At 41.2% G+C, this 14397-nt stretch overlaps 1 protein-coding gene across 3 annotated transcripts in view; it reads right to left on the bottom strand.

Moving 5' to 3' along the window:
- Positions 1–4742: 4742 nt before the first annotated feature.
- Positions 4743–14397, bottom strand: part of LOC143943382 (receptor-interacting serine/threonine-protein kinase 3-like) — a 123789-nt gene continuing 114134 nt past the window's right edge. For all 3 annotated transcript variants that reach the window (XM_077465116.1, XM_077465115.1, XM_077465117.1), the window contains 3 exons: positions 10887–10933; positions 6637–6691; positions 4743–5122 (listed from right to left, as the gene is read on the bottom strand). In XM_077465116.1, coding sequence (XP_077321242.1) covers positions 4842–5122; positions 6637–6691; positions 10887–10933 — 383 coding nt within the window. In that variant the 3' untranslated portion in view covers positions 4743–4841. The remainder of the gene's footprint in view (positions 5123–6636; positions 6692–10886; positions 10934–14397) is intronic.

Below are 14397 nucleotides of genomic sequence, written 5' to 3'. Positions count from 1 at the left end.
CACGTGACATCCGCACCTTAAGTATCCTCTCCCAGAAGGCACAGCAAGAGTGACACACCCACTGGGCTGGTTCCGAGAGAGAGTAACGTTAATGCACCCAATTAGAGTTTCCATGCCTGCCAAAAGTGACAGCGCCCCCTATGGCCAGGCAGAATACCCTGCAGTCCAGTCAGACTGATGCTGAGGTCAAAAATTTAGAACAATTAAACCCAAACCAAACTGCGGTTTTAGGGTAACATTAAATTGCAAAAACAAATAGCGCGTGCTCTTCAGGAGTCGGCGCTACATAAGTATTCCAGGGAGATATAAATATTGTTTCCCCTTGCCCCTCACCTTCTTTCTTACAATCTAGGCAAAACATTAGATCCTATTTGGTACCTTTTTTCATTTTGTTCAGATACGCTATGCGTTTTCTTCCGGATGAGTGGCAACTGGTCACGAAACGCGTCAAGTCTAATCAATGTCATCATGTTCGCAACACATAGCTTGACCTCAACTGTGATTCATTTGTATCCTATAACCCATTTTTATCCACTACTCAATAAGCATTTGGCTTTTTATACTAGTTACTTCCATGGGATACTATGCGATGTCAGATGCCATCGCCTTGTATATCCACTTTCAGATCGGACCATTTTGCGGGCTTAAGACCAGACCACTTTTTGCGATTCGGCACAGCGTCACTTTAACTAAAAATTGTGCAGTCGTGCGATGTGGCTCCCAAACAAAATTGACGTCCTTTTTTTCCCACAAATAGAGCTTTCTTTTGGTGGTATTTGATCACCCCTGCGGTTTTTATTTTTTGCTATAATTTTGAAAAAAAAACATTATTTTTTACTTTTTGTTATAATAAATATCCCCCAAAAATATATAAAAAAAACATTTTTTTCCCTCAGTTTAGGCCGATGCATATTCTTCTACATATTTTTGGTAAAAAAAATCGCAATAAGCGATTATTGATTGGTTTGTGCAAAAGTTATAGCGTTTACAAAATAGGGGAAAGTTTTATGGCATTTTTATTAATAATTTTTTTTTTTTACTATTAATGGCGGCGATCATCGATTTTTTATTGTGACTGTGACATTATGGCGGACACATCGGACATTTTTGACACATTTTTGGGACCATTGTCATTTATACAGCAATCAGTGCTATACAAATGCAGTGATTCCTGTGTAAATGACACTGGCAGTGAAGGGGTTAACCAGGGGATGGCAGTGTAGGGGTTAAGTGTTCCTAGGGGCGTGTTACTTAGACCCCTTTCACACCAGGGCGTTTTGCAGGCGCTATAGCGTTAGAAATAGCGCCTGCAATAGCGCCCTAATAAAGCTGCACCATTGTGTGTAGTGTGAAGGCCCGAGGGCTTTCACACTACAGCGGTGCGCTGGCAGGACGTCAGGGAAAAGTCCTGCCAGCAGCTTCTTTAGAGCGGTGAAGGAGCGGTGTGTTTACCGCTCCTCCACCGCTGCTCCCCATTGAAATCAATGGGGCAGCGCTGTAATATCACTGGCAAAACGCCGCTATTGCGGCATATTGCCGGCGGTTTTAACCCTTTCTCGGCCGCTAGCGGGGGTAAAAGCGCCCCGCTAGCGGCCGAACTGCGCCGCAAATCCGGCGGTAAAATGCCGCTAAAAATAGCGGCGTTTTACCGCCCACGCTATGGGCGGTGTGGTGTGAAAGGGCTCTAACTGTGGGGGGCTGGGCTTTGTTTTAGTGAACACTGATCTCTGCTCCAATCACATGGAGCAGAGATAAGCGTCACTTGTTGCTAGGCCGAAAGGGAGGATGCTGTTTACAACAGCATCTCCCCGCTCAGCTGCCCCGTGAGACGATTGCGGGTATCCCCGCGGTGATCGAGTCCGCGGGACCCGCGGCCGGACTCACAGGGGTCCTGACCGGCGCGCAATGGCAGGGCGGAATATAAAAATGGATGTACCTGTATGCCAATATGCCTGCCCGTGCCATTTTGCTGACGTACATCGGCATGCGCCGGTCGGGAACTGGATATAAATAAAAATGCTCATGTTCAACCATGTATCACATGTTTATGAAGTATGCTTTGTTTATGTGCCAATTAAACAATTTTTACAATTTCTTCTACCACGTGTCAAAATCCCTCAAAAAAAACTTTCTTATGGGCTGAATGTCATGAGACATTCGGCCCATGTGTATGGCACCTGGTCTGACAGAAGCCAGACGAACTGTCAGACGAACATGCTGGAAAACCAGCAGTTTATCGGCTCCCGGTCAGTGCTTTCAGCCAATGGTGGAGTTCGCTGATCACAGTGTGCTGGCCTGGCACGCGGGGGGCAGTCTCCCGGTCAGAACACAACAGCTCAGTGGGGGTGGGGTCACTGTACTAACATCAGATTGTTGTCAGGTTAATTATAGTTTGTATCAGGCATTAGGTTTTAGCACACAGACAGGTAAACAGTATATATAAAGTTGTTTTCTTCACCGGATATTTATTTTGTGATTTTAATGATTATCTGTCATTTCAATAACAGTAAGGGTCCTTTCACATTGACGTCCCGTTCAGGCCCGCCTGTCAGTTTTTCAGGCGGACCTGAACGGGTGCTCCATAGAGGTCTATGGAGCGTCGGATGTCAGCGGTGACATGTCCGCTGACATCCGACTCGCTCCGATCCGAAAAAGTGTAACGGAGGAAAAAGCTATTTTTCCATCCGTTTGCGGATCGGATCGGGTGACGACGGGCACTGCGGTCCGTCGTCATCCGATCTCCCATAGGGGAGAGCGGCGCTGTGACAGGTCCGTCCCTGCACAGTGTGCAGAGACAGACCTGTCATCTGCCTGCTCAGCGGGGATCGACGGAGTGATCCCCGCTGAGCAAACGGATATCCACGGGGCGGATCAGAACTGATCCGCCCCGTGTGAAAGGACCCTAACTGTTTCGTATCATAAAAAGATGTATTTATTTACCATTTTTTATAAGAAAGTCACAGCAGTTATCAATGTATCGACTTGCAGAAAGTGAATATATAGTGGTAAAAAGTTTATGAAAAAAAACGTTAAACTTGATATGCGTTTTTTTTTTTTTCATTTGCTAAATAAGTACCTAAGATACATATATATATATTGAAGTAGACATATCCTTAGGATTTACTGTAGGTACAAACACTCATTCCAGTCCACCACAGTTAAAGTAGAACTATGGTCTCATTAAAACAATCTGTACTCCAGCACTCAATTAAAGTACATCTGCACCTCTTTGGCAGAGGTGGCCAGCTATGCCACGGTTTTAGTGCCGTCACAGCTGGAGGAGGTAGTTCACATGCTGTGCCTGCTTGCACTGTAGTGGGATAATGTTTTTGGTAGGGATGGGGGGAAAGGGTAGTGGTGGGGGGTGACAGAAGTGAAGTGACTGTCAGCAGATAATAAGGGGGTTGAAATAATAGTAATAGGCTTACCCGATTTGAAGTGAGCAGGGGGCGTGGTAAGGTGTGGCAAGGTGGGACAGGGTGGGGCCAACGGTGGTCTAGGCAGAGAGGGGGAGTTGACTGAGGGTCAGTTGGAGCCAGGCAGGCAAAAAGAAACTTTTCCCTCCCTCCCCTAAGGTTAAAATTTGTAGTTTCACCCTTCTCTTTTTTTGGTGGCCTTCCCTATAGACACTTGGAAAGGGATGGGGTGCGTTAGTTGCAATGGTATTTTGTGAGGGGATCTGATGGAGTCATAGCAGTGGGCAGGGGTCTCAGGGTTTTGAATGTGGGCATAGCCAATATTGTCTGTGGAGACTGATGGGAGGGGTCCATCTTTGGTATGTGTACCTTCCCAAATAAGCGACGTCAGTAAGGCGATATCGGTATTGGGGCTGTATCAGGTGGTAATGTAGTAAAGAATTGTCCCCGAGTTGGTGTATAGTAGCTGGGGACCATGGTATGGAACTGGTGCTTGATACAGCTGATTCGGTAGACCATCCTTGCCTCCAAATACCTAAATACCCGTACTAAGAGATTCATTCAGTAATGCCTTGTACACACGGTCGGACATTCCGACGACAAAATCCATCAGATTTTTTCAGACGGATTTTGTTCCAAACTTGTCTTGCATACACACGGTCGGACAAAGTTGTCGGAAAATCCAATCGTTCGGGACGAGGTGATGTTCGTTGTGTAAGACTGGACTACGTAGAGGCTTGTAGCCAATAGCTTTGGTCTCATAATTTAATCTGAGCATGTGTGACACTTTGTCTGTCGGAATTATCTACAAACGATCAGAAAAAGTACGATCGAATTTTGTTGTCGGAAAATTTTAGATCCAGCTCTCAAACTTTTTCCGTTTTCGGACAGAAAAAGTCAGATAGAGCCCACACACGATCGGATTTTCCGACAACATAATCCGATCAGACCTTTCCCGTCGGAAAATCCGACTGTGTGTACAGGGCATTAGTGTACATTAGTGGGGTGAAGTTTTATCTTCATGGAATGTAATAAAAGATGTATTGTTAATGGTGTTTTTTGTAAATAAAAAACTGCTATGGCTGTTTAAATCCCTTCTACAGTTGTCATGTCTTATTCATATAAGGTGGGAAGTCAAGTGTGGTCACGGCACCCGGTACATCAGCAATACACCAGTCATGTTGCTGCAACCCTCCTACTGTGAGCTCTGCAGTGTCTGGGAGGGGGGACACATAAATGAGCAATGATTTGGCTCAATCATGGAGGGTAAAATAATTTTTTGTTCACTTTATCAGACTTGTGCATGATATTGCATAGATTTGGGGCTTGTTTGGATAGAAGCCTTTAATTATACTTAAAGTTTACTCTCAAGAAGTCTTGCCAGTTCCTTGTTACCATATAGGCTACATGTTCTCGTATAATGCATCAACGCCGGTGAAAAGGATCCACGTTAGCAGGAACTGTCAGTGCTCTCATCAACGAAGGGTGGTGACGGTTCATGAGCTGCAGTAATGTCCTGCAGCTTTCTTTTCCCTGCTTCATAATCATTATTAGTGTCTCTCTGATTTGCTCCTGCACCACGTCGGAGCTTCGTACATGAGCCAGTTGCTCGTCTGTAAAAATACTTTGTGAAACAAGCTCATCCAAAATATAGCTCCATTCAGGTTTTGCTTTAATGATTGCAGCAAAATTTATTCTAAGAAACCCTGTAAAAAATAGATAAGAATGTGTTATGGTTGGACGTTCATAAAGCAAAACTCATGATACAGATTTCGTTTTTTAAGGCAGAAATATTGGCAGCTAAAATCAATACGTGATTGTGATATGTTTTAACAGGGAAACAGCAATAAAAACAGACAAGCTTTGCCTTTAGTTGTGCTTTAAAAGATTAAACCACCGTGTCACAATTGCCTGCATTGCACGTGGTTGCAGAGCGATTGCGGCACCCATTTTACTACTCCTTGGCCACCTGTGCGAACAAGGTCTTAGTCATTAGGTGGCCTAGTTTTAGAGGAGACTTTTTTTGGCTAATGACATAGTAGTAGCACCTGGTGGTGTATGTGTTACATAAAACTTTTAAATTAGTGAAGCAGCTGACAGGTTTACTTTAACCACTTGGCGCCCACACTATGTCTATTGACGTCATGGGCTTTGTGGTGGTATATCTGAATGATGCCTGAGGCCACAGGCATCATTCAGATATCGGCGTTTTCAGCCGGCGATTCCCTGCACCATAAGAATGATCATAGTGGCTGTTCCGCCGCTTGATCGTTCTTACGGAGGCGGGAGGGGGCATCCCCTCCTCCCGCCGCCCTCCGGTGCTTCTACCGACTCACCGCTTCCATCAGTGAGTCCGTCACAGGATCCGCTGGCCCCCGGAAGTTACCATAGAGATTTCCGGCAGACCAGATCATCCTCAGAGTCTCTATGATCGCTCGGAGGCCGGGCGCGATGTTATGACGTCACGCCCGGCCTCTGCATTCAAATTAACGGCGCCGTTTTGGCTGGGAGGCCAGAATCGTTTTTTTTATTTTTTTTTATTTTAGGTTTCCCAGCCTAGAGATGAGATATGAGGTCTTATTGACCCCCATATCTCACTGTAAATAGGTCCGATCGTGCCATATTCCTATTACAAGGGATGTTTACATTCCTTGTAATAGGAATAAAAGTAATCAATTTATTATTTTTTTTAAGTGTCAAACTAAAAAAAAAAATAAAAAAAATTAACAATAAAAATTTTTTTTAAAGCGCCCCTGTCCCCGTGAGTTCGTACGCAGAAGCGAACGCATACGTAAGTCCCGCCTACATATGAAAACGGTGTTCAAACCACACATGTGGGGTATTGCCGCGAACGTTAGAGTGAGAGCAATAATTCTAGCTCTAGACCTCCTCTGTAACCCAAAACATGTAACCAGTAAAAAAATTTAAAACGTCGCCTATGGGGATTTTTAAATTGGGCTAACTTTACTGTTTTTTGTTTTTTTTAAGCATGCGTGTTCGAAAAATTGCTGTACAAATACTGTGCGAGATAAAAAGTTGCAACGCCATTGTATTCTCTAGGGTCTTTGCTAAAAAACATATATAATAATATATATTGGGGGTTCCATGTAATTTTCTAGCAAAAAAATTATGAATTTTACATGTAGGAGAGAAATGTCAGAATTGGCCTGGATGCGAAGTGGTTAAGAACCAGATAAAAAAAAACATAAAAGAAACTTACTTTCAGCATCCTCATAGACAATTGTTTCAACTGTAACAAAGTCCATAGTTGTGTCCTACGGAGAAAAAAAATGATTTTGATAAATCTGTCAAAATTTGGTCAATGAAAAAGAGTCAGACACAAACATTTTCTGGGGTTTTACTGTGTAAGGCTCCGTTCCCACTAGTGCGCACTGTTGTGCGACTTTGGACACATAAAGTCGCATGGCAGGTCACAGCACATTGATTTCAGTGACATCCGTTCCAATCTATACGACTTAACGTTGCAGCAACTTTGAAAAGGTGCCTGCACTATTTGATTTTGATGCAACTTTGTCTCAACGAATGTAAAGTCAGATCAAAATTGTATCAAGGTGGAACTCCAAAAAGTCACACTTTAAATTGCACGACTTTGGAGGCACACTAATGGAAATTTAGCCCTATTCCCTCCCTTGCCAACATGTTGGGTATCTTCCTGACAAGCATTGGAACTGAAGAAGTAGCTTGGTGAGCTATGCATTGTCTCCAACATTACAGAACAAGTCCAGTTGAAGGTGATCAACTATCCCTTAGCTTCTTTGCTACCATGATGATAAGTCTCTTTGGGGCTCTATTGTTCTTTTTTATTGATTTTTTTGGATATTGTAGTTTCTGATTAAATGTTTACATATTGAGTGTTTTACATTTATTATTAGATTTTTTTTGTGATTAATTTTATAATTTTTTTGAGGTTGGGTTCAACCAACCATCTATTAACAATTTTTCCAACCACTAGATGGCACTATGAGCTTTACCTATCATGGGTTTATATTGGCGGTGTCACATAATGAAAAGATTTCTTAATTAATACTCACCCAACACCAGCGCTATTCTTTTTAGGCTGGTAATTTTTCATTTTAGTCATCTCAGTGTGATTAGATTGACTGCTTTTCTTTAATGATAGGCAGTCTTTGTCAGAAAACTGTTAAAACACCCCACTTCATCCGAGTGGTTTTAACTTCTGCTTTCCAGAACGTTAATTGTTTGTGTGTATATATATATATATATATATATATATATATATGTATATATATGTATATATATATGTATATATATGTATATATATATATATATATATATATATATATATATATATATATATATATATATATGGCAACTCTCGTATACATAACCATGCCCCTGATGATGTCTGTTTGTGATGAAACACGTGGGAGGAGTCAGGTCACGTGTCGGCCATCTTACTGGTTGGAAACATTGATTGTGTCTATTGGATTTACATGCGCTTAATTACTATGATGTTTGTGAGTATTCTGGCTTTTGCTGTGCTCTTAATAAATGTACTTGTCAGTAATACTGCGAAATTATGTTTTTTATGCCTATTTCCATGACAATCTGATGCGATGATAGCTTGTCCAAGGAGGATCCTATTGGTGTTCACACAATTTATCTCTCCATGTGTCTGGTGATATCGAAGTGGATAATTTTTAAGCGCTGTTGACCGCTTTTGACAAAGTGGTCCATTAGTTGGGGTAAGAGTCATTGTGAATTTTTCCCTCTAGGTGACGGATCCTTCCCAGTTCTTCTTTGTGTGGACTTGCACCCATTGGACTGTTTTTATATGGAAATGCTTCATCTTTCTAGTATTGGGACTTTATATTAGTTTTCAGCGCTGCACTTGTGATTTATGTCACCATGATGATAACGTTGTCTTTCTTCCTTTAGTACAACATATAAGGAAGTATATCTACAGTACTTCTATCAAGTAGCCTTGGATGCAATTCTATGTTTGCTCATGGTAACATTCTCAAAAGCTTAGCCTTTTATAGGACAGCTATCAAAAAACAAGTTGTTAAACTTCATATGGGTATAATACCAGCAATTTTGCACCTAAACAATACAGGTGAATAGAAGCATGACAGAGTCAGGCTAACATGACCAGAAGACCACTAAGAATAGTCTTGCAGATTTTGCAGATGGACTGGACCATGAGAGTAAGGTGGTATGGTAAGCAGATCATATCCTTGTGCTTTGGACCACTAGCTTGTTTGTGCTGAAGACCATGCTGGACTGACTGGATCAGTTACTGGTCATGGGTGGGTTATTGTGTGGCTAAGTAAGATGTCCCTCCGTTATGCCCAATGGTGGATACTGGCGTTGAACCCTCTTAGGCCTTGGGCTGCTGCCTTTCTGGTATGGCCTTAAGGGCGTTTCCACATATAGACTAGCAATGGGAATAATAAGAAAGGAAGTGTGCCTGATGTCTAAAAGAATGCAAGTTCAATGGTAAATTAAGAGGTGTTTATTGAGAATAGCGACAAGTATATCAAGCTAATGCGTTTCAAGAGAAAAGGGTTCTCCCGTCTTCATGGCTGGTGCTGCACGCTATTAAATGGGAATGATTACCATGCAGGTTGCCCCTGGAACCTCAGTCACTTTGTCAATTTTACCTCAGAAACCTTGCAAATATATAACTGTGTGGGAATCATTCCCATTTAATAGTGTACAGCAACAGCCCTGAAGAAGGGAGAGCCCTTTTCTCCCAAAACACGTTGGCTTTATATACTTGTCGCTATTCTTAATAAACGCCTCTTTACTTACCATCAAACTTGCATTCTTTTGCACATCAGGCACGCCTCCTTTCCTATTATTCCAAGTCTACTGGTGCTTTGGACAAGGATCCCTTTTACCATAAATTTTTTTGCAAACAAGCAAATATCTGAGGATATAAATGACATTATAAATAAAAATGATGAAAACCCTAACTTTAAATTTGAAAACATGTGAGACCCATGGGCCCAATGTATCCAGAACTGAGTGCTTTCTCCAAGTTGAATAGATCTAGCACCGGGTGAGGACATTCAGACCTAATTCTCTTCATGTTTACTTTCCCTTCTTTGGTTCTTTTTTTCTTTCCCTTTATTTTCTCACTATTTGTTTCTTCTTGGTTATTGCCCTACTTGAGAAAGAGGCTTGGGTGACCTTGAAATGCATAGCTCTGCCCTCGGAAATCCCAATGACATCAATTCTCCACCATCTTGTTGGTTTCCATTTCCTCCTCTAAGCTGTCATTCAGCCTGATGTCTGGACTTTCCAAGCTGCAAGTTGTAGGAAGAGGCTTCCCATCCCAGATGCATGAGCTGACCACTTACGGATTACATACAAAAAGTGACAGTTCTTCTTCCCATGAGAGTTTCTAATTTACTAGTGTTTCTTAGTACATTTAAAGAGGAAGTAAACCCTGATGGGTTTACTTCCTCTTTGATTCCCTGCAAAGGTAAAGCATAATGGACTACTATGCATCGCATAGTAACCCATTATGTGTCACTTACCTGACACAGGAGCCAGCGAAGTCACAGTTGTCCCCTTGTGTACGGAGCCTCCATCTTCTTGGTGGGTCTTGCTGCTCCGGCGCTGTCATTCGACGGAGCCGCAATGACATCACTCCCGCGCATGCTCACGGGAGCCCCCACTCACGGCATATCGCCATTAACAGCGGCACGCTCAGTGCGCCTGCGCACCGCTGTCTACGGCACGGTGCCTGTCTTTTGGCAAATATATCCTAAACTGTGTAGGTTTAGGAGATATTTCTTGGACCTACAGGTAAGCCTTAATCTAGGCTTACCTGTAGGTCAAAGTGGTTTGTAATGGTTTACAACCACTTTAATGCTGCACTTAGTTTGGTGCCCCCTGGTGTGTTCTCTTGGCCCTGCAGGTGTATCCATCTACCCTGGTCTGAGGTTCCCTGTTGTTGTGAGACTGACCATCAGAAGCCCTTACTATGTGATGAGCCTGATTATATGTGAGTTGCCATTTATCCTTTCACCACAATAAATCTGTTAATATTCTACACTCGGGTTGCACACTGCTGCGTTTATCTAATGTGTATATTCATGTATGACTGAAACCGTTGCTTGTGTTTCATAGTATGTAGCAAAACTTTTTTGGAATAGGCTTTCCTTGTTTAATTGGCTACTGGCTATTGCTATTTGATGCCTTATGGAAACTGAGGATATCCTATGTAGTCTGTTATTCAGTTGTCTATATTGTACTCCCTGCTAATGTCTCCTGCTGTTTATGCAAAAGTATCTTGTATATACTTTGAAATTTTGAATAAAAAACATTGAAACTAAAAAAAAAACCTTTAAAAATATTACTGTCAACATTTTAGGCAAATTAAGTTTAATAAAAACCATGTTCATTATGAAGTAATTTAATAGATAGCTACTGTTATAAATATTGTTGGACTACCCAGCCTGCTGCTGTTGGACCTACCCTTCTGGAGTTGTTGATAAACTGTTCTATCCTGGAAGCCTTGATGTCTAAAACAGAACAAAGAAGTCACAATAAGTTTTCTATTAACATGTAAAATTACTAAGACAAAAACCTGCAGTTGAGTAGCTTCATTGCAACATAGTGTAAACAGGGACAGGCCGAATTTCGATCCATCTATGGCCATTTCTGGGTAACACGGATATGCAACTTCTGAATTTGACATAGAAAATCTATTTTAGTCCACACTCTGTCCACTCATGCCTCACTATTGGTATCTCGGAGTAAAAAGGGGCCACACTGACCAATAGTAAAGCACCTATGGGCTTTCAGCACCCGCTGCTGGTTTAATTGGTTTTTCTAGTGTGCCAGGTTTTCTTTAAATTTACACTGCCAGCAATAAACTATCAGGGTGTTCATATCAATAATATGTATGAAATTAGACTGATGCTGCCCTTGATATAGCAATTCTAACAGTTTACATTTATTATTTCTAGCATTATAGCAAATATTACCAGTAAAGCCTCATACACACGTTCGGACTTTGTACAAACTTTCCTGTGGATTTTTGTACAAAAGGGCGTCGGCCATGAACTTGTATTGCATACACACGGCAGGACTTTTTCAGCCAACTTTCACTAAATCATGTGGTTTTTCTGCTCTTTACCGCCACCTTTGGTCAACTTCTGTATTGTTGTCTGATCTTTTGCATTGGTTCTGAGCATGCGTGTTTGTACTTTGTATAAAAGTCCTATGGTTTTCTGTACAAACGATCGGACTTTGCTCCATTGGACTTTTGTTGCCGAAAAGTTTGTACGTTCATACAGCCAACAAAAGTCAGATGAAAACCGAAAAAAGTTTGTCCAATGGAGCGTACACACGGTCGGATGTTGCCTTAACACAGCTAATTTGCATGTTTGTTGTCAAAAAGTCAGATCGTGTGTATGGGCCTTAACAATGCTGTAGTTCTCTTCCAAAAGTATTAAGCCCCATACACACTATCAGATTTTCAGCTTTTTTCCTTCAGATTTACCAAAACCATGTAGTGCAAGGGCCTGTCTGATTGCATACACATTGAAACTCCTAAGGCAGGGGTCTCAAACTGGTGGCCCTCCAGCTGTTGTGAAACTACAAGTCCCATCATGCCTCTGCCTGTTGGAGTAATGCTTGTAACTGTCAGCCTTGCAATGCCTCATGGGACTTATCGTTTCGCAACAGCTGGAGGACCGCAAGATTGAGACCCCTGTCCTAAGGTTTGACCTCATATTATATGGTTGTGGTAAATCTAAAGGAAAAAATCAGTAGAAAATCTGATAGTGTGTATGGGGCTTTAGAAGTATATCTTTCTGTAACAGACAGCCAAATGATTCTTGGTTGTAGACCACTACCTGTAAAACCACTGGCACCCTTCAATGACAGCATAGAGCATGTGTGTTGTGTAATAAATAAAATAAAATGAAAGCACCACACTACTGTTTAGGCCCCTTTCACAGGGACAGGACCGTTCGGGTCTGCCTGTCAGTTTTAGGAGACAATTGGACCATCCATTGCCCTCTATAGAATGGCGGGTGTCAATGGACATGTGTCCGTTTATACCCTACCTCCCATAGAGGACTGCTGGCTGTGTCTGCTCTGCATAAGTGGAGTGGACATAGACAAGCCATCTGCCTGCTCAACGGGGATCAGCGAACAAATTTACTGCTGAGCAGGTGGACTTCTAATGGAGTCTGCCTCATGTGAAAGAAGGCCTAAGAGGTCCAGATACAATTTTATTCCATTAAAATTAAGGGATAAAATTAAAAAAAAAGTGTTTTGGGGGTTAGACATGTGCAAAAGGAAAAAAATTGTTTAGTTTCGTTTTAATTCATTAATTAATTAATTTCGTTTAGTTATATTAGTTAAATGAGTTAAATTCGTTTAGGATTTCGTTTAGTTTTCTACTGAATTCGAAAAATCGGTCGCATTTGAAAATATTTCAACCAAATTCAAAAATATTTCTACCGGATTCGAAATGATTTCAACATGATTCGAAATGATTTCAACTGCATTGGAAACTATTTCAACCGGATTCGAAAATATTTTGCGACCCGACTTTAGGGCCATGTATCTCGGGGTCACTTGGAGATTTTGTAGTGCTAAGTCTACTGTGTTTGCATACCTTATTTGGGGTGTCTAGCTATAAGTGGCCTGAGATACGTGGCCCCAAAGTCAGGTCGCAAAATGTAATTCTCTGCTGCAGAAAAGTACTTGGCATATTGCCCATATCTGGGGTCACTTGGTGGCAGGTGACGTGGCAAGTGGACAATCCACAACTTGGCGATGTGGCACTCGTGGCCGGTCACATGGCACTCGTGTCAGGTCACGTGGCACTCGTGGCTGGCCATGTGGTAGGTCACGTGGCACTCGTGGCCAGCCATGTGGCACTCGTGGCCAGCCATGTGGCACTCGTGGCCGGCCATGTGGCACTCGTGGCAGGTCACGTGGCACTTGTGGCAGGTCACGTGGCACTTGTGGCAGGTGACGTAGCAAGTGGACAATACACAACTTGTGGCAGGTGACGTAGCAAGTGGACAATACACACCTTGTGGCAGGTGACGTGGCAAGTGGACAAATACAATACACAACTTGTGGCAAGTGGACAATGACAAGTATGAAAAGTTGATGTGACAGATATATATAAGTAAGTAACTAACCATCTTCCAAAATTTCTAATTCAAATAGAAAAGATTAGAACAGAATAGAAAAAAATATAATTTAATAGATTAAAATAGAAAGAATATACAACCATCTTCTGAAATTGGAATTTGAATAGAATAAATTAGAATTTCGAATAATATGAATTCAAATTTTTAAATGAATTAATTTTAAATTTGGATAGAAAAGATTATAATAAAATAGAAAATAGACTAGAAAAACAATGGAACAGAATAGAATATATTATACTTTATTCTGTTCTGTTCTATTGTTTTTCTAGTCTATTCTTTTATATTCTATTAAAATCTTTTCTATTAAAATCGAAATCATTATATACTAAATTCCAATTTCGGAAGATGGTTATATATATATATTTCTTTCCGACATTCAAATTTCGTATAGAATGAATTTGAATAAGAAAGATTAGAATAGAAATAGACAATAGACTAGAACAATCGAACAGAATAGAATATAGATACTATCTATTTCATTTTACATTTTTTTGCAGATTACCATTTGTTTTAATAAGATCTCCTGCAGACTATTAGCATTTATTTCATTTTTTTGCAGATCTCCTGCAAACTATTAGTATCTATTTCATTTTTTTAACAGATCTCCTGCAGACTATTAGCATCTATTTCATTTTTTTTTGCAGATCTCCTGCAGACTATTAGTATCTATTTCTTTTTTTAGCAGATCTCCTGTAGACTATTAACAGCCATGTCACTTATTTTTTGCAGATCTCCTGCAGACTGTTAGAATCAATTTCATTTTTCTTTTTTGCAGATTACTATTTATTTCCATCAGATCTCCTGCAGTA

Source organism: Lithobates pipiens, unplaced genomic scaffold (assembly GCF_037356315.1).
Source record: "Lithobates pipiens isolate NorthernLeopardFrog02 unplaced genomic scaffold, aLitPip1_a1.2 Scaffold_30, whole genome shotgun sequence".
NCBI classification, from domain to species: domain Eukaryota; kingdom Metazoa; phylum Chordata; class Amphibia; order Anura; family Ranidae; genus Lithobates; species Lithobates pipiens.
Note: the sequence above shows the minus strand (reverse complement) of the source record. Positions and strands in the feature narration are given on the sequence as shown.